This window comes from Eublepharis macularius, chromosome 4 (genome assembly GCF_028583425.1).
Source record: "Eublepharis macularius isolate TG4126 chromosome 4, MPM_Emac_v1.0, whole genome shotgun sequence".
Taxonomy (NCBI): domain Eukaryota; kingdom Metazoa; phylum Chordata; class Lepidosauria; order Squamata; family Eublepharidae; genus Eublepharis; species Eublepharis macularius.
The window spans coordinates 56,388,043-56,415,523 of record NC_072793.1 but is presented as its reverse complement, the minus strand read 5'-3'; the positions used below and the strand labels follow the sequence as shown (position 1 = coordinate 56,415,523).

Sequence of the window (27,481 nt, the reverse complement as noted above, 5' to 3'; positions counted from 1 at the left end):
CAAAGAGATCTGGGAGCTGCCTGCTGCTGACAAGATACTAAGAGATGGCTCAGTGTCTCTATTGCACCAGATGCACACTTGCGGTATGGTATCTTGGCAAATCACCCGGTTAGTTCTGCAGTCGGAAGGGCGTTTAACTAGGGCTAGATCTTGGGTTCCCAGCACCCGGGATAACCCAATTCCAGCCACCCTTGCTCCTGGCACTGTGTGATGACGTCACTTTGTGACGTCATCACGCAGGGGCGTGCTGCCAGCAGAGCAGTGACAGGGCCGGCGACTGAGATGCCGCCTGCGCCACTCGCCTGTCCCGCTGAGGGGGTGGCCGGCTTGCCGCGCACTCCCTGTCCTGCAGGGCAGGCGAATGGCGTGGGTGGCCTCCCAGCCCTCTGTGCCACTTGCTTGCCCAGCAGGACAGGGAGCGTGTGGCAAGCTGGCCGCCCCCTCAGCAGGACAGATGAGTGGTGTGGGCGGCATCCCAGCTCTCCGTGCCATTCACCTGCCCGGCTGAGGTGTGCTCCCGGCGGCTGGCAGCTGCGCCTGGCAACCCCCTTTTTGGCAGTGCTGGGGCAGACTACCCTCCTGCCCCCCTCGATCTGGCCCTGTGTTTAACCTAGCCAGTCTATGGCTAGGTGTTGTAAGGGATCTCATATATGAAGGGAGACCTGTGTGTGGAGGAATCCCTAGTGCAAGGGAGGAGCATACCCGTCTTCATGGGTTAGAGTGCTAGCCTGGTTAATGTTAGTCACCTTTAGTCTAATCTGCTTCAACGCTTCTGGTAATTTATCTTATTAAGCCTTGCAGCAGAGAAGCCCAGCAGCTCAAGTTTAACATCTATGCATCTTTCCCACATGCTTCTATAGTTATCCTCTTTTAATAAGTATAGATTTCCTTGGACCGAATAAAGGACCTTCAGTCTTGGTTTTAAAACTGCTATCCAGGCCCTGGATTCCAGAGAGCATTGCACAAACTCCACTGTAAGCGCAGTTCCTGAACACAATTTGGGGCTTCTGCCATCTGTCGTAAAAACTGAGTGAGCACATGGTCCAAGGATTAGGAAACCTGATTTATCCAAATGGCAGCCACAAATAGAATCTGGGAAATTATTTTGGCATTAAAGGCTGTAATGGCCATCGATATGTACTGACCACCTTTGGAGCAGAAAAATCTTAAGATATGCTCTGCCAATTTCAGTTGCTGAATGAAATTCCTGACCATTTGTAATGTTTTGGCTAAAATCCTACTAACTATAACTAATATAAACATTCTAAACGAAAGTTACCAAATTGTTCTTAATAACAGCATTTAATGTAGCAACACTTTATTTGCTACTCTGAGTTTCCAGTGCTTTTTCATCGAAGTCATAGACAGTGAAATAGTTCCTGATTCCTTCAAAAATAGTAGTCTCTAATAATATGCTAAGTATGCTTTAAAAAGACATGTGTAATATGATAAATCTAGTACTGTTTCCATTCCTTGAAACTAACAGGAATACAAACTATTACATCAACTGAATGCATTAGTCATATCTTCAGAAAAGCTTCAAATCAGAGTAGTTTAAAATATATTTCTACATCTGATAAATATTGTCTGATAGCCTCTTTCCAGTAAGAGAGAATAATTTTTGCTATTTAAGGTATTTTTCCTTATGCTGGTATTATTAGCAGGCAGTTCAAGAGAAGCAGTGTCCTCTTCCTTGACCTTAAATATTACCTTGAAGAATTTTTAATGGCAAAGCAGTAAGAATACTTTGTATTTCCATTGTAGTCATCAGCTCATTCTGAATAATAGTGGGAAAGTGACACAGGTTACATAAGCACATGATAGACATCTGTTTTTGAGAATCTGAGCCAATAATTCATTGGATGTGAAAATCTTTATGGAGTATTATTATTTCAGTTGCCATTCAGAATACGAAAATGTGTGCCTCTGTGAATCTGACAATATGTGCTTTTGGACACGTAGTTTTTCAGTCATGGGAGCAAATAGGTGGGGACTAACAAGAAACCAAGGTGTCTACAAATAATTTCAGAACTAGAGTCTGATCTTTTATCTTTTTTAAAAACATGAGTTGATGTCAGAGTTAAATCAGGAAGTGGGAACTTTGCAGTAGAGAGCTAACTCATGCCATAGATACAGCCAACACATTTCGGTTCATTCCTGCACCTGTGTAAGGTGGCACTTTCCTTACCTCCAGTGCACACGGAAAACAGAAGAAAGCCAGAGAAACTCTCTAACTTGGTGAAGAAAACTGCAGTACAGATAGGCAGTATAGAGGTTTCCTTCTGGGATGTGCTCCATGGGCAACACAAGAAGGGCGTTGGCCCTGTGGTGTGGAGACCTTGGGTGAAATTGGCACGCCATGCTGCACAAATGATAAGAATCTATTGCCTTAGTGCTTCCAATGGTGACATCTCTGAGAGGCCATTATTTTTAAATGAATTAATATGGACTATATGTGGCACGAGAAAGTAGCTGCTAAGAAGAACAAGGCAATTATAATTGTTGCATCCAGTTTACTTAAATTGGAAGATGCTTAATTTTTGACTTGTGACTTGTTGGTTTAGTAAATCATTCATTTCAGGTGGGTTGGACAGTAGTAGAAGAGTTCAGGTCCAGTAACACCTTAAACCAACTAGATTTCCAGGTTATAAGCTTTTGAGAGTCAAAGTTCCCTGTGCCTTCTCCCCCCTCCCCTCGCCACCTATATATCTCTGGCCAGTTTCTTCATACCCTCCATACATCTGACGAAGAGAGCTGAGGTTCTTGAAATCTTATACTACAATAAAAGTGGTTAGTCTTATAGGTGCTACTGGACTCTTTACTATTTTTCAAAGCTCCCTTTGTCACCTGTAATTATTAAAGAAATAATCCTTGTTAAATTACAAGATGAGCAGCTGGAAATAGGAGGAAAAATTCAACAGGTGTTTCCTGATATTTTCCTACTTATTCTTCAGAAGAGGAGGAATTTAAAATTTCTTACCAATAGGCTGAGGAATAATGGAGCACTTTATAAATGCGGTTTCCCTTTCAGACTTACAGATAGAAATAATATAAAAATGGTTGAAGAAGAGGTAGTCAATCAGTTTTCTTCATCTTAGATCAACGCTAGATTTTGTTGTATTTCACCTGAAGATGCTTAAGGAGCTAATAATTTTTTTCTCTTAATGTGAATCGGTTAAATTGAACCCTCTAAAAGAATGAAAACTTTTTAAGCTTAAAAAAGAAAGGGCTAGTATAATTATGATATATGAGACACATATAAAAACCACTGAAATGTATCTTTAGAACAGTCAAAGCTCAGAACTTTATATGGCAAGCATCTGCTGAAGGTTCCTGGCCCCAGGGAGGCCCGCCTGGTGTCGACCAGGGCCAGGGCCTTCTTGGTCCTGGCCCCAGCCTGGTGGAATGCTCTGTCTAATGAGACCAGGGCCCGGCAGGATTTGTTGTCTTTTTGCCAGGCCTGTAAAACAGAGCTGTTCCGCCAGGCATATGGTTGATGCTAGGCGGAGGCCCCCCCCCCGTCCAGTCGAGCATGGTCTGTGCCCTCCCCACTAGCGACATCCTCCATCTGTTGAGTTCCACTGTAAATGCTCTGGTGAAGGTGAAAGGGAGGTGCCTTGTACATGTGTACAGTGCATTTTATTATGCCGCTGAGTTTATGTGTATGTATATATATATATATATATATATATGTATTTTAAATGTTAGGATGTTTATATATTTATAATTTTAAATTGTGTAAATTGTTAGATGTATTTTAAATGTATGTAAATTGTAATCCACCCTGAGCCTGCTTGTGTGGGGAGGATGCAATATAAATCAAATTAAATTAAATTAAATATACTCAGATTTTCAAAAAAAAAAAGTGAGACTGTCTATATTAATTATTCTAACATTAAGATAACTGACATCTTGAAGAGATTGGTATTTATTTTTGAAAGGTAAAATAATGGGACAACTTGTTACAATTGGAAGCATATCTACTCCAGATATGAATCAATATTCCTTCTTTAAAGAACTTCAAAAAGTTATGCTATAATTTTTCTCTAGAAGGAGACTTTAATGCTGTAATGAATAACCGTGCAGATAGAGCCACAAAACTCCCCCCACCCAGACAAGTCGGCCCCTTCCCACCCGAAAGTGCAGCGGCTAGGGTGGGGGCCGCTTTTGCTGCCACGGATGAAGGGAAGGCTGTATCCCATCGTCCCGGCATATGGGTGCTTGGGGAGGGCGGAGCTACGGGCATACAAGCCTGCTCTGCACCTCCCCCCCTTTGCAGTAGGCGCTGGTCTACCAAGTATGTGAACCACCCGTCAGAGACTATGGAAAGCAAGCTGAGCTACTGCTTCTATCTCCTGCCCCCCCTTCAGCCATATAGCCCCGCATAGCATAGAAAAGAACAATATAAATAAGCCTGCTATAATACGATATAATTAAAGCATGATATAAATAAAATGCAATATAAATATATAAATAAAATAAATATATAATATATATAAAATAAATAATATAAATAAAGTGCAAATTGTGATTTTAGTCAAGACAAAACTTAAGAAGGTTTAAAAGGTTATATAACTAACTCGGAATGGGATTTCCCAGAATTTTCCTTTGGGGAAATTGATTAAATTGACTTCTCCCTCTGAAAAAGAACAACAAAGAATGCCGTTAGCATTTTATACTTTTTTAAATTCTGAAGACTATGTTACTCCATTGGCTTATTTTCCCCATTCTTTACATTCTTATTGGCATATGTTTCCTACTCTGAACCCCTCATCTGTTGTAAATTTCATCTCAAAAGGGAGGAATCAGTCAACATGAGGCTTTGGATAATTTCTGCTTCTCCACTGGAGTCCCTGGTCAGACATGGCTCATGTTTCGCAAACACATGCAAAAGAATTTTTGGAGAAAGGCCAAGCTGGATGATTTCTACATCATCACACCTCTTGCTGCACTGGAAACTGAAACCAGACATTGAGGTCCCAAAATAACTATCAAATCAAAAGGTATCCAATTGTTCACAAATGTCATTATCATTCTGGCTGGATTTTACAGTTTTTAGGATGGGGTTTGGTTGGATCTTGGTGGTTAGTTGAGTTCCAAATGCATATCCCTCTTATAAAATTCCCAAGGATCTCCATCATTATATTTTCACTGAATACAGGGATGTTGTTAATGTTAACTATCAACTTATTCCTCTTGCTTGTTGTAAATTGTTAACTCTATACAGGCTATACAGGCTCTGTCTAGCCAATGGTATCGTGGACTGTATGTAAACAGTTAATTAATTTGAGGGTTGTAAAGATTTATTTATTTTTTGAACCACCCTGTTTTTAACTTTGCTGTTTGTTTTTAAAACCTTTGGTTTTGAATTTCTCAGAACATCACACAGATTCACTGAACTTGCCCAGAATTCATATTTTCTCTCAGAAACACCCACATAGTCTCAGGCTGCATACAGCCTGCCTGTTTTGACAAGAATGAACACTTTTCTCACAACTCTTTTACTAAAACTCAGTTCACTCTGTGCTCTAGGGTACAGTTGCTGGCCAATCAGATCACACTACACTCACTCATCCAACCTCCCTTCTTCTTTCCTAAGAATCCTGCATTTTAACCAGCAGCAACAACTTAAAAAAAATAGCAATCAGAAATAAAACCTAAACTATTTAAATGCAAAATATTACAAGGCTATTCATATTTGCTAGACCTTGGAATCTACTAGCATACAGCTGGTGTGGATCCTTTAGCTGGATCCACAGCAAATAACCCTGAAAAGCTAGCCTACTCAGGGAAGCGTGGCTGAGTTGGCAGTTGGCAGGGGAGGAGAAGCCTGCCAGCCACACAGGGAAGCTGTATCCCTATGGGAAAACACATTTTACCCCTTTTTTACCCCCTTAGGGGGCGAATTTCTTAAAATCCCTCCTTAGTGAGCCTCTACATCACAAAAGGAACGTTCTCCCAAAATTTCTGGTTTCTAGGTCCAGGGGTTTTGGCTGGGCATTGATGAGTCAGTCAGGACACTTGTCTTTATATATATAGGTATGTGCTGAGACATTTTAAACTCCTTCCCCCATTCTTTTAAATCCTATAAACTGTAGACTGGGGAGGTAATTTTGATAGAAACTGTTAATTGAAGTTTATTCAAATTGCTGAAAGTAATTAAAATATTACAAGACACACACGAGTGGATTTGCACAGCCATCCTATTAAGGCAACCATCAGTCTTCAGAGTTTACTGCTTCCCTTCAGATGACTTGGAATTCATCCATCACTTTAACAAATTTATTGTCCATTACTTTTATAAGGCTGACTAGGGTCATTCCAGCACAGTTGTTCTATGACTGAAGAATGAAGGCCTAAGTGTATTTCAAATTCTTTATGCAGTTTGGTCAGTGGTAAATACAGAGTTCTGTTTAATCGCTGTACTGTGCCACCGGGGCAGAGTCAGTGCATTGCTGCTGTTTTTCACAGCTGTGACTTCTGAGGAAATGTATTGGGATGTATATAACTTTAAATAAGGTTGTATTCATGTGCTGTTGGATTCAGAAAAATATTTCCATTAACAGAATGGGTGAGGTAATTTCCATCATTTTGTTTCTCATGTTGTTTCTGAAGATTCCCAAGGAATCCAGAGGAACAACATTGTGGGGATATCAGTAGGCTACATTGTGCCTGCTGGGAGTGGGGTAGGATTGTTCCGTTCCACTGGCAGAAGGGCCCCTTTGTGTCTGATATGTGCTTTGACTCATGAAAGCTCATAGCCTGGAAATGTTTTTGGTCCTTAAGGCACTACTGTACTCAAATATTGTTTTTGAAGTGTTTTGCATGAGTGGGAAATTTAGTTTGGATTAGGGTCTGTCTCCCCAGGACATGTGATATGGTAAAAACCATAAAGTTTCAGGTGAATCCTAGAGCATCCTGCAGTGAATGTTCAGTTATGTAGCTTGAAGTGACATTGTGATGTCAGAAGATCACTGTTTCACCCTACTCCCATTTCCCCTACTTGCCTGACTAAATGCTGGCAGAGATGCAGGAGTACAGTGGGGGTTACTCTGCTGGCAGGGGTGGGGTAGAAAATGGCAGCTGTAGTATGGATCTGACCTTTAACTAGAAGATTGTCGTAGAAATCCATTGTTTTAAAATCAGCTCTATGGAGTTTTATTTACTTATTTATTTAAGATACCTAGGGTGAAATTTATAAATAAATAAATAAATAAAATATTTATAAAATGTAAATGCTACCTCTCCAGAATATGTATTCAAGTGGTCCGCAGTATAAAAGCAACACAATAAAATAATAAAAACAAAAATATAAGAATTGTCTGTATTAAAAGAAGCCAGGGGAATAATACATTCAGAACTGCGGGACAATATTCATAGAACATTCTTTAGGCTAGAAGAACTTCATACAAATAATGAGGGAAAGATGGAATCCCGTAAATTAAAAGCTTGGGTAAAAAAATGTTTTGGCTTATACAGTATTCTCATGCCTTGCGGACTAAAGGATAATAAGATGCCATTTGCTCCTCAATGGGAGGACATTACAAAGGCAAGGTGCCCTTTTCTAGTTCTACCTATCCCTGCAGGCACTGGATGGGAGGATTACTCACAGGGGAGTGAACCAATATGCAAAGTGCACAGAGATATTCTTTTCCATTAAGAAAAATTGTTGTTGGAAATGCCAAGAATGTTGGCTTTTAAATGAATAAGTCAGAGAAGAAATATGCAAAACTCCCTATTCAAAAGCAATGGCCAGATTGTGCCAGGCTGAATGGGTGAACCAAAAAGAAAAGCAAGCAGCAAAAGTTAAGGCAATAAGAACTTTCTGATCTCTCCCAGGACTATAATCTTCTCAGGTGTAAGTTATTGTAAAGGATAGGTCTGTGACTCAATAGGTATAACATATACTTTGCATGTGGAAGGTTCCAGATTAATTACCCAAAAAATCTGTGGCTGCTTCCACATAGGGATTCTTCCCAAATAGAGAGAATGGATGTTACACATGCCTCTGAACATGACTTATGGGACTCCCAGGGCTTTTGCCTTTGATACAGATGAAAAGAGGAACTATAGGGTGGCTGTGGGTGGAACATTAGGTTGACACTTCACCTCTAGCCAACACAGAGAAGATGCAAGGCTAACCTTGTTTCTTTTCCCAGTGGAGCCACACAGTTCAGCTAGTTTCAGGGGGATAGCTGTGTTGGTCTGTAGTGGAAGGGCAAGATTAAAGACCAACTACATTTCCAGGGTATGAGCTTTCAAGATTCTGGAAAATCTAGTTAGTCTATTGGACCAGAATCTTACAGTTCAGCTAGGAAAGGGAAGGGGGTGGTGGTTCTAGGCCAGCACAGTCATTGGCAATTAATGTCCCAATGCAATGGGGAAAAGTGGGAGGGACAGGAGTAGCAGCATCAAACGGAAGAGGCACAGGGTGCCATTCTAATTCCTTCCTGCTTCTACTTCGTTTATTGTTGCTCCAGTAGAAAGGACACATTTTCATACCCACATGGGGAAGCAACCTCTGCTGTCAGTCGGAATAGGCAATACTAACTGGACCATTAGTCTGACTTGGTATAAGGCCGCTTCATTTGATTATATTTATACACAGCCCACTATGCTCCACAATGAGGACCCAAATTGAGAATAATATTTGTTCTCCCTTCCTCCGTTTCATCCTCACAAGTCACAACAACTGCCTGTGAGGTAGGTTAGGCTGAGAGAGAATGACTCATCCAAAGTCATCCAGCCAGCTTCCATGGCAGAGTGCTAATTCCGACCCAGATCGCCCAGATCTCCTGATACTTTAACCACTGTTATTTTCATGAAGTAGCATATTGGAAGGAATTGCCATGAGCCTGATTTTTGTGTGTTCTATCTTTGTACCTTTATGTCATCTTGGCATAGACAATTCTTGTTCTCTGGTCATGGGGGAAAATGGTTGTGGCACCTTTTTACTCATCCATGGTGTAAAACTGTTTCTACAAAACAGAATGGCCAACGGCTCCCTGTTGAAAACCTGACTGTCTGTGCCAAAGTCAAGTCTTACTCAAAGAAGTCATGTGCATACATATTTTTCCAAACCACTCATCACCAGCTGCATTTCACAACAGCAGATCTGTCAGCTGTATGTAAAGAATGGGAAAGATAAGATGCTTGAAAAATGTGTTGGCAAGCCAAGGCAAATTACAAAATACAAGCCTCACATAGAGCAGTGTGCATAAAGATGCAACTTTTTTCTTTTTTTGTTTGAATCTGAAGATACAGAGTATACAAGAAAATGGAATCCTTCTTGCTATGCTATAATGGCATTTACAATGTTTCCAATATAAATGAATCAATAGTTTGGAAGCAAAGTTTTCAGTCTTCTGACACTCGATGGAATCTCATACATTAACCCAATTTGTTTAAGAAGTGATTCGTCCGTTCACTGAGAGTAACTATTTCTATAGAATGGCTGTCTGTTCCAGCAGGACTGTATATTCTTTTTCTTTCCTGCTTGCTTTCTATTCTTGGGGATGTGGAGGTGGTTTTGTTTCTAGTCAGAAAATAACAGCATTAAAAATATATTTTAAACTTTTTTTTTGAACTTTGGTAGACCTTCCGATGCAAAGCCAACACTTAGTTGCTAGCCAACAATGAGAATTCACTTCAGACCTGGAAAAACAAAGAAAAATAAATACAGGGCACTTAGGGTTCTTATGTAATATCCGTACATTTTTGGCAAAGTCCAGGTGGGAAGCTGCATGGAACTTATTAATATGCCTTGAAAACAGGGTGGACTTCCTTTTCTGTGCTAACCTTTTATAACAGCAGTGAAAGCTGAAGGTCTAAAGAGTCCAGAGCAGTAATAAGTGGTAACCTCTCCAGAGCATTTCCCACTCTTGTTTGAGCTGTTCAAAGGAGTTTCTTTTGGCTAGGATTCACTGTTGTCTTGGTGCTGTGGCTTGTAGGAAATAAGAGACTTTTTGAATAAGAGAAAAGGGTGATGACAGGATCCTCCAAAAAATGATGGGAAGGTGCTATAAATTCACCGATTGTGCCTATCAACTCCCATCCTGCGGTTCAGTAGTTGGATCCCACATACAATTCTATGTTCATCCAAATCAATACAATAACATTAACACATGGTCTTGGGATACCTGTACATCAACACACTTCAGACAATAAATATGCCACATTTAGCAGAAAAAAAGCATTTTAGGTAAAACAGATATTCAAGAAAGTGAGCAAAGTCCTAGGTTGCTTAATAAAATATTTTGTTTCTTGAGTTTATTTACTTAATGTATTTCCAGACCATCTGTTAATAGCACTCTGATGCCTAAAACTTCAGAAGGCACCAAGAGAATCTTTAAGAGAGATGGAGTTCTGTTAGGTCATTTTGTAGAAAAAGAGCAGGAGAAATTCATTAGCACAACTCATTAGCATAACTCATTAGCATATGCCACGCCCCTTGCCATCACCAGAAGTGTGTCATTGGCATAACTGATTTGCATATGCCACACCCCCTGCCATCACCTGTCCTGGCTGTTTTGGACCCAATCCTGGCCATTCAGGGCTGAAATTGGGCCCAAAATGGCAAAAAGGGGCTGAAAATGGACAAAAAGGGGCTTAAAATGGTCAGGATTGGGCCACTGCTGAGTGGAAGAGTGATCCACCACCCGTCAGAGGCCTGATCCGGGCCGTTTTGGTCCCAATCCAGGCTGAAATGGGCCCAAAATGGCCGAGAGTCTGGTGGGCGAGGCCACTTGACATGTGACCTTTTTGGAGAACTGCCGGAACTGTGTTCCTATGTGTTCCCCCTCAAAATGAGCCCTGGTTAGGCACCAGTACAAGAAATTCAAAAAAATACAAATGCCCATCTAACTTCACATAATGGAGGCATTTAATGGCTTAATTTCTGGTTCATGTTGTTAGCAGTCTGACCCCTCTGCATCCCGAGAGGGAAGTTGATGGATGAAATATCATAACCCTCTTCCCTGCATAAGTCCAAAGCACTGCCTGACCCAAGGCAGAGAGGATGCCAGCTGACTTGGAGACTGGAAAGTTATCAGGATGTGATTCGGAGGTCGGTGGCTGAATGGCTATCCTTCCACTCCTCAGAGAGAAGCAGAGATAAAGAGATTTCCTAGAAAAACTCCCTGCATAATCCTGTTAATGCTCTCTTTTACCTCCCCTCACTCACTTACCCTAATCAAAGCTATTCAGCAAGCCTGTTAGCCTTCCTGTCTAGTTACCAAATCATCAAGCAATATTTAGTGATGTTAATTTTGCCATCAATACATGATCATATAGCTTATTTTTTCATTCCATCAGATCTGGACATTTTTCTGCCTTCCATTTTGCTACAAATACTACTCTTGCTGCTGTCACCATGTACTTAAATGCATTTTTATAATATTACTTGATAACAGATTTTTGGCCATCACAAAGTTAAATTTTAAATAGAAGTAAAAAATTAAGAACATATATAAGCAAGTTCTATATAGATACATGATTTAATTGATGACAATATGATTTATGATCGAGATGATTATTGATTGCTGTAGTAGTGGACGATTGTAGAGGAATGATTTAGATGATTACATGATTGTAGCTTATGTTTTGTGTTAGAATTTATTAATTAAAGTAATTTTTTAAAAAAAAATTAGTACATCTCAGATAGTCCTATCAAACCTCTTTGTTGTCAGCATTGGCCAGGGAATGTTTTGGCTTATAACTGGGCTTTCCACCCATGTGTTCTGTGTGCGTGTGTGTGTGCGCGTGTGTGCGTGTGTGTGCGCGGCTTTCGATCAAAACACATGCCCCCAAACTTGTTTTGAGCCTCTCCTCTTCTGTGAAATGTTGGTCATTTTGATGCTCCTCTGTGGGCCTCCTCCTCTTTGAGACTGGTAATTATTGCCCTTCCCCCTAAACTGTTTTTCCATCTCCTCACTGTTTTCTTAGTTAGCCCTGTATGCTGTGTGTGGTTCTCGGTATGATTGCCTTTTATCCATCTGTTAATAAAGAAACCTTTTTGGTTGAACATCTGCCTGTTTATTTGAGAGTTCTCTGAGGAACAATCCCCATAGACATAGGTGGAGAATCCCTGTTATCCCCTCTCACAGCCTCCTTATTGCTAATTCCCCCAACTAATTAAGGAGACCTCCTATGTGGGCAACCATGGGGGAGAAGGCAGTACTCTTGATACTCCGTTCAAGCAACTGACAATAGCAGAACCACAAGTGACAAAAGGCACAGATTGGACACTTGTCTGCTTCCCTCAAGTTTTGATGGGAAATGTAGGCATCCTGGTCTCGCAGCTTCGCTCTCCGACTGCTGTCCAATGGACTTTCAACTGTCACTTGTCCAACATTCCGCCAAGCTGCCTACATGCCATTCTAAGGATTTGAGTCCAGTGGCAGTTTAGAGACTAACCATATTTTTAACGGTATAAGCTTTTGAGAGTTAAAGCTCTCTTCTTCAGATACCAAGGAGAAGATATCTGAAGAAGGCAGCTTTGACTCTCAAAAGTTTAGACCTTTGAAAAATATGGTTGGTCTCTAAGGTGCTGCTGGACTCAGAAGACCTTTGCAAATCTTTCATTTGTGAATTGATCAAGATAGCCCAGGCTGTGACATATTTTGCCAGAATTTTCCATTACAGTGAGAATACTACATAGGCAAGTGGTTTGTGCAAGTGAACTTTGACAAATTGTTGAGCAGGGGTCACAGTCTGGTTTTATCCTTTTCCTTTGCTCATGAAGCCCTCAGCTTACAGCAGGAAAATGATCTTCTGGCAGCTATGTTCTTTGCTCACATGAAAAAAGAACATTTAGGCAAGTGTGTACGCTATTAGCCACATTTTTCTGCATTATTTCAAGTGAAAAATAGGACAGGGATTGTGATCAGTCATTTCTTCATAGAAAGCAACTTCAGAATGGCGTGTTTGAATCCCAGAGGATAGCTCCATTTTAAAATAATTTTTATTAAAAATTATTTGAGAATTCTTTGCAGCTCTGCTAATGAAGTCTGGTAGGGTCAAAGTAGATTGAACAGGACAGGCTGTTTGTTATCTAACACCTCTGGGCTGAGAAGTACGAAGCTTCATTCTGTGCAGAGTAGCTCATCTCATCTTACCTGCTACTTGCGGGACAAAGAGAAGTATAGTCATGCTTTCCCACTAAAATCAATGTCCGTAGCTTTTATTGGATCCTGTCTGTTGTGAAAAATATGAAGATGGATGAGAGCAGCTGATAATTCTCCACTCTCCTCAGAGAGTGGATTTAATTGGATTTAATTGACTTAATAAGCATTGTTAAGGCCTTTGTGAAAGGGAACTTCTTTGTTCCAAGTTTGGAATCTTGCTGTTGATGCATAGGAGTGTTACCTAGAGAAGTGTATGCCATGAGATGTAGGTTCACTTTGGGTTATATAAAGCCAAAGCCAGTGAGCATTGGCCCACCTGCCTGTTCTTCTGCCGTTCTGGTATTTTTAATTAGAGTTGCCAGATCCCTTCTCCTTCCAGCGGAGAAGGGGAAGATATTTGGCACTTACCTTACGAATGGTTGCATGCATGTGCATTGTACAATGACATCACTTCTGGAGTGATGTTATTGTCCAGGCCCCTGGAATACTCCCACACTTCACACCAGGCCGATTTCGGCCTGTGCTTTGTACCGGGCTGATTTGGCTCATTTGGGGCCCAAATCATCTGTGCACGAAGCAGGGGAACACTCTCAGGAGAGACGTCATCATACCATGCCGGGAGCATACCTTGGGAGGCTCCTCTCACTGGTCAGGTGATTGGTGGTGGAGGCTGGGAGTGGTGGAGGCTGTGCTACCCCCACTAGGCAAATGGCAACCTTATTTTTAAAGCCTATATTTCTGCATTTAGATATTAGTTTTTAGTGGAGATTTAGAAGCTGGTGTGATAATCATGTTTGCAGTTTCATTTAACAGTGCTAATATATGTATTGGTCTTAATCTGTTACTTCAACTGAATATGTGAATTTGACCAGAGCATTTAGAAGAGAACTATGAGAATGTATACCTCCATCACCAGAAGTGAGACTGGGTGGCCATCTGAGACAGGGCAAAATAAAAAGGACCAAAGAAGAGACAAACAAAAGCAAAACATGTCCAGCAAAATCAAGAGGAGGAAATGGATGAAAGATATCATAACCTAAAAATTTATCTGGCAGACCTTTGGAAAACTCACCGACCCACCCCATCACCTTTAATAGGTGACAGTGAACACGTCACCCAAAAGCACATGATGACTCAGTGTTGCTAATCTTTGTCCTGCTTCCCCGGGCTTTTCCCTCTCCCTGTGACTTAGAATGTATGTTTTTAATCTACTTGCTTGTCTCTGGGAATTGTGTGGGAAGATAACTTGCTGAGCAGACAGTAGTTACTTTTTGAAGTCTTGGGGATTCCAGTTAGTCAAATCCTATAGTATTTACCTCTAAAATAATGGGGAAAAACAAGATAATTCCCTGTGCTGAAGAACCAAACAACTATTTTCTTATGTTTCACATGTTTATGTTGAATTTTCCTAGTATTTGGATGTGACAAGGATTGAGCACCTTATCTCATAGCTGGGATATGCAAAATGTAGAAATCTATAGAACAGAATTATATAGAGCTGGTATAACAAAAGATGCCCAACAACATATTTTACCTGTAAAACAAAGCTGTGGGCTGGGGGAGAGGATAGGGGTTGGGACCATAGTGTGGAAGGTAGTAGGGATACTTCTGCCTTCCTGTACCATTTTCCTAAAGAAAAATACTATTTGAGATGCTTTAAGCCCTTCAGAGGGGGCAGTTCCAGGAAGGGAAATGGCATGGTAAATTGATTTCATTTATGAGACTTTTAACCTGCTCTCCACACAAGAGAGCCCAGGGCTCCATAATACATAATACAATAATACAAATCCATAATACAATAAAAATAAAAGCATAGAAACATACAATAAATATGAGTAAAATGGTCAAGTCCAATACAAAATAATTAAAACCAGATCATTCCAAGATGCAGTGTTGGCTGTTTCTCAATCGTTCAAGCACTCAAATACTGTGGGGTGCAACACAGCAGGTTGCCAAGATCAAACCAACAAAGCAAGGCAGCCTACAAGGCCATGGCCCAGATAGTTGGCCCATGCCCTAACCACAACCATAAGCCTGGCGGAACATTTTGGTCTTACAGGCCCGGCAGAACTGTAACAAGTCCCACAGGGCCTGGGTCTCAATGGAGAGAGATTTTTATTGGTAAAGGTAAAGGTTTAGGACTCTGTGCAAACAGAGGTACTCTGTGCAAGCACCGAGTCATTACTGACCCATGGGGGGGGGGGGGACGTCGCATCACAACGTTTTCTTGGCAGACTTTTTAGAGGGTGGTTTGCCCTTGCCTTCCCCAGTCATATAGACTTTACCTCCAGGAAACTGGGTACTCATTTTACCGACCTCAGAAGGATGGAAGGCTGAGTCAACCTTGAGCCAGCTCCCTGAACCCGGCTTCCGCCAGGATCGAACTCAGGTCGTGAGCAGAGCTTGGGCTGCAGTACTGCCGCTTACCACTCTGCGCCACAGGGCTACACAATACCATCAGTGCTAGGACTAAAAAGGCTCTGACTAAGAGAACATGCTTGGGGCCAGGGATTACCAGTAGATGTTTGTCTGCTGAACGAAACACCCTCCGGGGAACATATGGCGAGAGGCGGTTCTGCAGGTATGTGCTATCCTTTCTTCTCCAGTGCTATGGTCCTGATCTATATTTGCCCCTCCCCCTTGTGCCTAAACTTGTACATTTGGGGCTACAATCATAGAAGAAGTGCTTTGGTCCTTAAACTCTCTTAATCTCTCAGGACAGGCAATATAGACGTTCAGAATAATGTTAGTATGTGCAGAAGTGAAACAGGCAAAACGTACTTTTCAGGTGATAAATTAACTGAATTCACTCCCCTTCTATTGCTGTTTCTTTTTCTGAGTTAAAACAGGGTGGTTTCTCCCCTTTTTCTTGCTATTCTTCAGTAAATTCATCTTTGCCTCGTTAACTTTATCACATGAACTCTCGCTATTAGGCTGGATCATTTGCATGTATTGGAGGCTCCCTGGTGTTTATTTAGAGTAGTATTCCTGTCTGCCAGCACATCCTAACAATTTAATTCAATGGAAGAGGGACAGGATATAAAGAACGTGTGTGTTATTATACAATAGGGCCATGCCTGGAGCCAGCTTTTGTATTAACTACTAAAACAAAGGGCTATTTCATATGCAGTGCAAAGGTGGTCACACAATTCTAGGATTTCACAATATCAAACAAGAAGTTTACACCACTGTTTAAACAGTGTATTCTATCCAAAGCAAATATAGCTCACCCTTGGAGGTGTGGGGGATAAGGCTAGTAAGCCACAACAGAATATTTTGGAAGATCCATCCAACAATTGCCGTTAAGTACATTCCAGTCAGGACTGAACAAACTTGTGTGCTCTCTTGTCATATTTTCCCCATAGCACAATATTCACACAAGCTGCTAACTTGCTAATAGTGTAGAGCACAGCCCACATATTACTTTAAGGTGGTGGGAGGATGCCATTGCTGTTGAGAAAGAACCCTTCAGCTATTTTATTTCTTTATTTACAATATTTATATCCCTCCTTTCTTCCAGATCTGGATAACTTAGGCAGCTAGTAATTAGAACAAAGATTTTTTTTAAAAAAAATATGTTTTCAAAGTGGTTAAGAGCAGAGCTAAAATTAGGGCTGCCCACTTCCAGGTTGGGGAAGTCCTGGAATTATGATCAATCACCAGACAACAGGGATCACTTCCCCTGGAGAAAATGGCTGCTTTGGAGGTTGGACTCTATGGTGTTATACCCTGCTGAGGTCCCTCCCCAAACCTCCAGGAATTTTGTAACTCGCAGTTGGCAACCCTAGCTAAAATGCATATATAAAACCCAAAACAGGAAATTAAAAGGTAAGGCAGAATGGAGCAATCAGTGAGGGAACACAGGCAGAACAAAAAACTCTTCACCCATCAGTAGAAGACAGTAATAGAAGGGGACAGATTAATGTCCCTGGGCAGGACGTTCCATAAACTTTGTGCTACAACTGTCTCTGCTACCCATCTAACTTCTGAAAGTGGGGCAACTCAAAGCAAGGTCTTCGGTCACCCTTCTGCAGGTAAGGTGGACAGTGTTTAGGAGCAGAACCTTTTCATTTGTGGCTCCACAGCTTTGGAATGCCCTCTCATTGGATGTTAGCCCGGAGTCGGATTCATTAACTTCAAAGTGCAAGGTGAAATCCCACTTCCTCATGCTTTTAAGTAGCATTTTTGCTTCCTTATCTCTGATGTATGTTTGATTCTGATACTACATAAAATATTTAATCTGTTCCTATTTGTAACCCTGATGCCTAATATTTGGTTTTAATGTGTACGTTGTTTTGTTTTTTAATATTTTTATTTCTATATTAGTGATCTCAGGATTTTAGTGTATTTTCATGTTTCTGAATACTTACTGTAAGCCACCCCAGAAACCAGTTTTCTAGTTAAGGGACAGGATACAAATGTTTGAAATAAATTGCTCAGATGACTTACAAAGGGAATTAGACAAATTCATAAAGGATAAAACCATACCTCTGAACACCAGATACTGACATTGGCCATTTCCAAACTCCATTCGAAGCAGTCTTACCTGGAATTTTGATACTCTAGAAAGTTGCTTCATTTGCCTCTGGCTGGGAAGGCAAATAAACAGAAGATGCTGATAGTGTAGATACCATTCCTGCAATCACATATGTCTTGTAATAGATGGTGGTGGTAGGCTAGGTGGATAGAAAGGAAAAGACTCAACACTGTCTGAGAGACCAGGAAACTCATCGAAATTTACAACGAAGTTGGTTATTCGTTGGAGTGGTGGTGGTAGTGGTCCATGATCACAGGAAGATCAGTAATAAATGAATGGCATAGCTCTTTACTGATAGATTACTCTGAAAAAAGTTTCCTTACCTTGATGCATGGCTCTGTGTGTGTGTAAAGAGCTGTCAAGTCACAGCTAACTTAGGGTGATGTCATATGGTTTCCAAGGGAAGAGACTAAGAGTCTTTCTACACAAGACATCTGACACATGAAGAACCCATGTTGGGAGATGCAATGTTAGCCGGGAAGGGTAATAAAAAGACAGAGCCGGTGGCGTCAGGGCAAAGGCTTTGCTATAAACTGGAGCTGTATGAAAGGGCTGTGAAAAACTTCAGCCCATTATAACCTCTCCAGGTCCAAGCCTGATTCTGGAAGGCAGCTCCAGCCCATTTCCATTCCTCACTGCCCTCTGGTTGCGATCCCACCCAGTCTTAGATTGAAGAAGTGAAATTGACAGAGCTTTTGGGAGGCGAAGATGAAATTAACAAATTATCTGCGCCACTGTCTCCGCTGGCTCTGTCTTTTTAAACTATGCTTCCTGGCTAACATTATGTCTCCCGGCACTTGACAAACATGCGCTGAGGCATCTTGTGTAGAGAGACTGTAACTGAGGTTGTTTACCATTGCTTGCTTCCACATAGCAACCCTAGACTTCCTTGGTGGTCTCCTATCCATGTACTAACCAGAGCCAACCCTGCTTTATCTCCCAGATCTGATGAGAACGGGTTAGCTTGGGCCATCCTGGGCTCAGTGAGTGGTTATACATTATAATAAAGTCAATACCTCAGTAATAAGATTGCTAACTTTAAGGAATATGCCCTTGGGCATGACCAGGGTGTTGCACCTCTCTTGCATCCTGTATGTGTTTCTCTTGTGTGTGTGCATGTACACAAACCCGTGAAAACAAAAATTATTTTCTATATAATTTAAAACTATAAAAAATATAGCATGCTTAAAGGAACAGAATGTACTGCTTAATGGGCCTATATTAGAGCACCATTTTTTGTATTCCCTTATGCCTGCTCCTGTTACTGAAATGTCTTTGGAATGTCCTGGTCATTGCTGCCTAAAAAAACTTATCAAGTATAATACGGGTGGGTTGGTTTGTTCTAAATGTCTATAAAAGTCGTGAAGATCTTAATAGGCGTGGTGGGACAGCAAGTAATTCAAAGTATCTCCTGCTGTTACGTGGTGTTGTAGTTATCGTAACCTAGATCAGGCTCTCCCTAGGATGGTATGTTTGAGAAGGTGTTGAGAATGCCCCTTAGGCACTAACCTGGGTGGGGAGAGACTATTTTGCCTCGCTTTTGCATAATCCTTCTCTGCCTGGATACATAGAGACCGAATGGAGACTGTTTTATTAGCAGCTTGCAGAGTGACACACTTGCCACATTGGGGATGGCTGAGCAGCATCAAATAGATACAGAATATGTGTTTGAATTGGAACAAAGATTCCTTTAATAGATAAAATCTATTGAAGAAAACTCTTCTATTATAGTAACACTACATAACACTTACTTTAAAAAATATTAATACCTACCAATTAATTGTATGTTAGATCACTGAAATGAAAGTGTTTGCCTTGCAAGCACAGGTAAAGATCAAACAGTTCTTTCATATTTGTATTGGAGGGAAAAACAGGATTTCCGATGGTAACGTGTTTGCCTAGGAAATGTTCCAAAGACATCAGACTTAAAATATGTGAGGAAGGGGGATGGCTCCTAATGACTCCATGTACTGGAAGAGTGAAACTCTTCAATAGCTAGGGTTGTTTTGATGTTTGTGCACTCTGCATTTTTGGAATTAAAGAATACCCATTCCCTTATATTAAAATTAAGGAAGAGTGTCTCTAAGAAAATGTTTAGGGCTAGTTTTGTAGGACAACTGACTTCTTTCAAATTGTTATTTATTTCAAAATTTGTATACCTACCATGGGTGTATGGAACTCTCACAACAGCTAGCATAATTTATGCAACATTATAAAAACAATGTCAATGTAAAATATACTATCACTGTACAAAATTACAAATAAGCAGCAAAGTGGAACATAAAAAAATCTGGTGGATTCCACAAAACCATATACTGTGTCATTAGTCAGTAGAACCTCATATAACCACCTGCCACCCCCAAAATGTTACCCAGATGGGGAGGGGGTTTCCTTGTGAGTAGGGGGAATTAGCATGCAAGGAGAGGCAGTGAGGGGGGAAACAAGTGAAATCTTTCACCTGTGTATACAAGACTCATTGCTCTAGAGAACTCTTTAATAAACAAACTGGTGTTTAACCAAAAAGAGTTTTTATTTGTAAAATAATAAAGTCCAATTGCACACAAAACACAGCACACACACAGAGTTATCTTGAAGAACAGGGAGGAAAAGTGGAGAGGATTGCAGGGTTGGGTGATAATTACCAGTCCAGAAGAGAAGGGGTGTGTGTAGCTTTGAGCAACCAGCGCTTCATGGCAGGAAAATGAGAGGCTCAGACTCATGTCTGAGGGTGGGTGTTGGATCCAAAGAACGTGCACACAACTATGGAGGAGAGTAGCTCAATTATACTGTGGAACGTATCCTGGGGCAGGATCACCTCTTCTGTCCAAAAATAATAACTCAATGGCTGTCTCTGGGGTGAGAAAATAAAATTGGGAAAGTTTTGATTAAACCCTCCTGGGTGTTACTGCTTGTCCACTAAAGACAGTTTCAAGTCCCCAAGTTAACTGGAGTAAGTGGTCCAGTTCTGTGGTCTTGTGAACAAGATGCCCCCAACTCTCCTACGTGCAAAGGAAAAAAAGGGCCCTGCCCTCATGAAGGAAGGAAGGAAGGTAGGTGAAGGAGCTCACCTACCTTGTGAAATTTTCCTTGATGCTCCCTTTTATGGTTGAGCAAAGATTCGAACTTGATTCTCCCTGGATCCAAACCCAGTGTTCTCTGTGTAATGAACTTTTAATGGATTCTGGATCTGCCTTTGAACAGATATCCATTGCAGATATCTTAGCCTCTCTTAAGGCAATGCTTCAGTATATCAAGGTAGTACTAGGAAAGCATTTGATACCATCTTCGCCCAATACCATGTAATCTAATCAAGTCTGCAGTATACCCTGCACAAGGTACAGATAAGAGGCCGCACACCCATGTCCAAAACATCTCTCTGTCTTTCCTTTGTTTTTTGTTGAACTCTTCCAGCCAGAAGAGCTTGAGAGAGCTCAAAAGCTTGCACACTATTTCATGATCTTTTGATTGGTCCTAATTATAAAAGCATTACATGGATTTTCTGAAATGTCTGGTTACACTGTGGGGAAAGGATTCTGTTTAATTCCCACTTTCTTGTATCAGGGAACATCATCTTCACTATGTTAGGTTTTCCAATTGTGACCCCCCCACACACCTTCAGATCCCTCTCCCAATCCAATATGTTGCAAATTCTTATCACCGAAAATATAATTCTGCCTGCATATTTTCTTATGCAAATGTGAAGCTGTACTTTGTCTTGTGTTGTGTACTTAGAGTGCCTGAAACAATGTTCTCTTAGGATATTATCAGTGACTAAGTTCAACTAATAATCAAGAAATGATGTGAGAATACACATATTTGCCACCCCAGATGGAATTAAGTGGCAGACAAGTTATTTGGGAACTAAAGGGCCGTTTTATTCGGCAACAATATTAACAGCAACATTAATGCAAACATGGCAAGGGCCTAACTAGCAGTACAGGTCAAGCCCTGGAGTCACCCCTGGACCTCTGCCTTGACCTGTCTGAGCAAGCCCCACTGCATGGCTGGGACCCAGACGGCCAGGCAAAATGGTTCCCTCCTACGAGCTCCTACCACCCCCCGCCATCAAGCCTGAGGAAGGACTTGTACAGGGGTCCCACCTGGCAGTCTATGCTTACAGCCGGCAACCTTCAAGCATGCCAGCCAATCCTGACAGACCCCAATTTACCCCACAATGGGGATGTTCCAAGGGTGCTTACTGGCCCACTCACTTAACCCATAATCTATTCTGCCAGTGACAACCTATTTAAGACTCCACCGGAAGCCAGTTGCCACAACTCATGTGTGCAGTGCAAGGTAGGCAAAAAACCACCTCTCCCCATCAGCCAATTGGGGAGAGGAGAAAAAATTCCTACCTGGCCCTGATAATCAGTGACTGGCTAGACCACTACTACTATAGGGCGGATAGGTGGGGTGAGCACAAGGTGATCTGCAGGACCTCAGGGAAGGGAGCCACCTTTTAAGGCTCCTGGCTCTGCTCCCGGCTCAACGACCTGGATGGCTGGGAAGAGGTGTCCTGCCTCTTCCTCCACCATGTCAGCAAGGGCAGCCCGCCCCCTGCTGAGGTGGCTGACGCCGCTGGCCAGGAAGGGCCAAATTATTCTTAATGTTAATGTTTTTGAAACATTTTTGCAAAAAGGTTAAGATTTTGATGAATTTGTTATGAAAGTAATTAAACCAGAGACTGACATGGGGATAATTATATGCTTCCTATTATATATTTTGTATATACACTTTGTTTTTCTTGTGTAGTTTTAGACAAATGGAGGTGTAAAATAACGTTCATATAATTTGGAATAAGCAATGCTTGTTCTAATCTGAACACAAGTGATACCATAAAATCCTTTTAAAACATACATAATATCTTGTTATAGTTGCATAGGTTTCCAACTGAATTTGAGTTATGTGAAATAGTTTTCTCATGTTACAAGTAAGTTTAAACATACAGAAGGATGTCTGTATATTCTTAAGGCAAGTCATTGATAGCAGAAGTGATGTTTCTCAACAGAGCTCAGGTCATTGGGAGGTTAATTGTATTGGGCAAAGGAGAGTTCTTAGTGGTAATTAGTTCTCAATGGGTGTAAATAGAATCACTTGGAGAACTGCCAGCAGTGAGTGTATTCTAACTATGAATGGAGGTTAAAAGTAATCACCCTCATAATCCATGTACTAGTCATGGAATTTTGGTCAACAACAAGGAAACCTCCACTCAGCTACGTGTAGTGCTCAACTTTGTTAAATCAATTTGATTTAAGATTCAGGCTAGATCAGATAAAATTAAGACGTTTGTGCTGGATCTGCCTAATTTAAAAAGAAAAAAAAACTACAGGGGAACAGTGTATGCAGAGTATTACAGTGCCATGCCATGCAGAAATGAATATTGTGCTCGGATACTCTAAACTCAATAAGAAACCCGAATCACATTCAGGAGGACAACCATTTTGTTAGTCAAAAGGCAGGAAAGATTCTAACAAAGTTTGAAGGCCTGATCTAGGATATGTTAAAGATCAAATTCCCCACCCCCCCAAATCTCCAAATACAACCATTTATTTTCAGAGCAATTGTGGTGGCAAAGCTGCTCTGATGGAGCACAAGGAGAGAGGCAGTCCTGTAGATATGAGAGGCCGGCTTTGTAAGTGATGGCCAAAACCTTGAACGGAGCCTGGTAACTGATGAATAGATAGCCAAGGAGTGACTGCAAAATGGAAATAATATCCATGATCTACCTAGCTCCTGAAAACAATTGAGCTGCTCAGTTCTGTGCCATCTGTGGTCTCCAAGTTGACTTTGAGAGGAGACAACATATAGTTCATTGCAGTAGTCTAATCTTGCTGTTACCATGGCAAAAATCCAGAATCCAGATTGGCCACAGCAAGGTAGGGAGCCATCTTCCAGGCTAGTCTGGGTTGAGGGAAGATCTTTTTTGCAGCTGCATTTACTTGCTTCTCTAGCAGCAGTGCTGGATTCAGTATAACCCGTAGGCTCTTAACCAAATTAGCAAGGGTCAGTTGAACTCTGTTGAAAGTGGGAAACAATGTCTTTCAAGATCTCCACTTTCCCAACCAACGTCACTTCCATCTTGACTGGGTTCTGTTTCTATTTGTTTGCTTTCAGCCATTTGACCACAGCTGACAGGCAGTGACTCAGAAGCTCTACAGCATCACCAAGGGATTTGGATAGTGAGCTGGGTATCATCTGCATATTGATACCATCAAGACAAGGCCTTCTTCAGATAGATCCCAGCAACTGAGAAAAATTGGTTGCTGCCTGTACATGGGCATATCCTGTGGTGCCCCCCCTTGTGGAATTGCCTATCTGAAAAAGTCAGGAGAGTTCTCATTCTTTTGGCTTTCTGCCAAACTTTGCTTTCTGCAAACTATGCAAAACTAAATTATTCAGGAGTGTCTTTTCACTAAGGTAATACGGCTGTGCTGTAAAAAATGTCTGAGAGATCCTTTGATAAAAGGACTGACTATTGGGCACTGTCTGTTGATGTAGATATGCTGCGTAGTTTCCACATTGTTTAATATGTCATATCAAATTACTTATATTTTGTTTCAGCAATGTTTTACCTGTGTATTCAGAATTATGTATTGTATTGCCTATTGTATTGTTTATTGAATGTCCCAGCTGTTGATTGTATTGACTTAAACTGTGTAATCTGCCTTGAGTCTCAGTTGGAAAGGTGGACTATAAATAAAAATAACATTCCTGATAATAACGACAGCAATGTTGTCCCTTTTAGCATGCTTTACTAGTATTTTATTTATTTATTATTTTTATGTATGTTATTTATAGTCTGCCTATCTCAATGAGACCCAAGGTGGATTACATAATGGAAGTCAGTACATTCCTTAGGATGAGCAGATGTCTAATAAACAATGTAATAGCACTACAAATAGTATACAAAGCCATTTGATTTTTATAATCTCAATGTACTCTTTTAAATTTGTCTAGTTTTCATCAGTATTCTGTAATGTTTGTTGTGTGTGTCCTGGAAAAATAAGCCTTCTAGCTTGTCTTTGTACTATTCACCCCACCCACTTCGTCTTTGCCTGCCTGTAGCTGTTGGTTTGGATCCAAAGCACTGGTGCTTGGTCCTTGAAGTCTATGGTGGGCTGAGGTCAAGGTGAGGACAAATGGATAAAAAGCACCTTCCCATCCCCCACCAACAGTTCTGTTCTGTTGGCATAACTGCCATTAAACTGCAGGAATTACACCTTTGGATCCAATTTATTGTGTAGTTTTAAAAAACTTATTAAAACTGAAAATAGAAACGCTTTAAGGTCTGCTTTCTTCTAAAACAAACACAAGTAATTTATGATGCTATATCCCTAGTCTTTGAACCACATGCATGGATGTTTGAACACTGTGTGTATGTGTGTGTTTCCTATCCTAAACAGTGTTGTTTTTCTTCTTGTTGCTTATTTGATGCCTATCTCACTTGTGGGAGGGAAACATATTTTGGAATCTTGGTGTTTTAAACATGATTCCACTTGTGCTTCAACTAACCAAAGCTTTACAAGTTAAAAAAATTCGTAAGTAATTATTCCAGTGAAATCAATAGAGTTGCTCAACAAGCCTTCCTTTAAATACAGCACATATGCATGTCTGACTAGGTGATTTGTTTTTAAGAAACTTCTTTAGAGGGAAGGAGGCCTTTTGGCAAAAAGGACTTCTGGAATTGTGAATTATCACTTGATGATTTCCTAGGTTAAAGTCAGTTTATGCTGATGATAGAATGAATGCATCCATATTTTCCAGATTTCCACATTCACAGAATACTTTAGTGAGCTATGGAAAGTTTATTAATGTAGTTTAAGTGGCATGCTGGGCTGGCCCACCCACTAGGTGGATCAAGGGCTCCAGTGTATGCCCTGACTGAGGGAGCACCAAGCCAGTCTGCCTCATGGTGGCAGATTTGGCCACGGCATGCAGCAGCCCCAGGCAGCAGCACTTCATATGCAGAGAAAGGAGTTGCCTGCTGGAAGCTGCTATCATCAAGCCACTCTTAACACCCAGCCTGTCTGCCTCAGGTGTTTGTGTGCATGCGCACACGCGTGCATGTGTTGGCTAGTTTCCCTCCCTCCCTCCTTTGGGAAGACCTGAGTCCAGCCAAGCATACTTGGCAGGCCAGCTCCATGGGCTGGCTTAATAACTTGTTCCCTCTTCCTCCCTTTTTTGGGGAAGTGGGACCCAAGCCGGGCTAAGCTGCACATGGCAGGCTGACTTTTCCTTTCTCCTTGAATTTTATCATTTCCTGTAATGGATACCCTCTTCCTTCTTTTTGCTTGAGTTCACATTGGAGAGAAAAGCAGAGTAATAAATGGTTTAAATAAGAAAATGTTGGGGAATAAGTTACAGGAAGTTTGGTGTGGCACCAGTTTCAGACCACGACTAAGCAGTTCTGGATTAAACTCCACCCCCCATTTGACCACAAAGTTTACTGAGTGATTTCGGACCAGAATGGAGGCTGAGAGAGTCATATCACCCTGAGTTCTTTCGAGGTAGGAAGGCATAAAAATGTTAACTTGGTAGATATAGTTCCTATAGAATAGGGAAGGGTGGTTACAGCACTGATTGCTGACATGGGCGGTGGGGGGGCTATTGTCTAGAATAAGCCTTGTCTGGAAACACTGAGAGGAAAGACTGGTCTTAGAACCTAAAGGTGACTTCACAATTATTTTCAGTGTTTATCTAATGGCTAGATCTCAGGCTTTGCTGTGGCTGTCTGTTAAGTATACACTCAGCAGCAAATTTGAGCCTACTGTTCCATTTTATATGGAATGACATTGATTGCCCATTGGGCTGCGCTGCCACGGAGCAACGTGCTCCAATCAGGCTTGGTTCTCCTGAATCCCTTGTAAGGGTGGACCGCTGCTTTAAGGCCAATCTTAAAAATATTGTTAGGCCCAAAGCAACCACTTGGGAGTGTCCTTTTCGAAGGGGTTGGAGATCTTTCCCAGCAGGGAAAGAAACTAGCGGGCCTGTTGGGAATGGAACGGTCTTTCTCAAATAATGAAAGGAGGAATTTGTTTCCAGAGTTGTTTACCTTTAAAGGGAAATGAACCTCTATTCCTTCTTTTCCCCCATTCCCATGTTCGTGTTCCAAGGGCAAGCAGGTAATGTTCTAAAGAATCTGCCTAGGATCCCTCAGTTAGGTCCACAAGAAGGGCACTCCAGTCCAACCAAGAGTTACTCCAGTCTGGAGAAATTCAGAGGACAACGGCACGCTGTGCCTTCCCATGCCTTTTCCCCGCGCAGCGACAGGAAACGTCGTTGAGTGCCTGCAACCTCGGCGCGCCGCTTGCAGTCGACCCAGCCCAAGCAGCGGGCTGGCTGGTGGGTGGAGCTAAAGGAGCGCGGCGCTTCGTTCCCTCAGGGAGGGCGCGTGGGAGCGGGCATCTGCTTAGCGCTGCGCGGGCAGATGCTGTGCTGGCCGCCTGCGCTCCCAGGGCCGGGGGGACGTGCTCGGTGTCACAGGCGCGGAGTGGAGGCGCTGCTTGTGCCGCCGCTTCTCGAAAAGCAGGATTTACCTCGCCTGGGAGGCTACCGAGCCGCCGAGCTTATGGTCCCGCGGGCATGGGGAGAAGAGCGGCTGGAGAGTGAAGCGGGAGCGCCCGTGGTCGTCACGCGTGACGGAGCCCCGCGGCAAGATGATTCTCACGCGTAAGTGCCGGGGCTGGCTTCAAGCGCGGCCGACCTGCAGGGCGTTGGGTTTAATATGACCGGCTTGGAATCCTCGGGTAAGAGGCCGTCTTGGGTGTAGCTCTGAAAACGGGATCGGGGCTGCGGCGGATGCTACCGAGCGGCAGGAGCG

At 41.8% G+C, this 27,481-nt stretch overlaps 1 protein-coding gene across 2 annotated transcripts in view; it reads left to right on the top strand.

Annotated features, from left to right (window-relative positions):
• The window catches only part of LOC129328245 (rho GTPase-activating protein 7-like), a 99,336-nt gene that overhangs the window by 29,246 nt on the left and 42,609 nt on the right, over positions 1-27,481 (top strand). Inside the window, exon 1 of one of the 2 annotated variants that reach the window (XM_054977178.1) lies at positions 27,086-27,330. The exons of the other annotated variant lie outside the window; for it this stretch is intronic. Coding sequence (XP_054833153.1) covers positions 27,318-27,330 — 13 coding nt within the window. The 5' untranslated portion in view covers positions 27,086-27,317. Of the gene's footprint in view, positions 1-27,085; positions 27,331-27,481 lie in introns of those variants that run through there. 2 annotated transcript variants of the gene reach the window in all.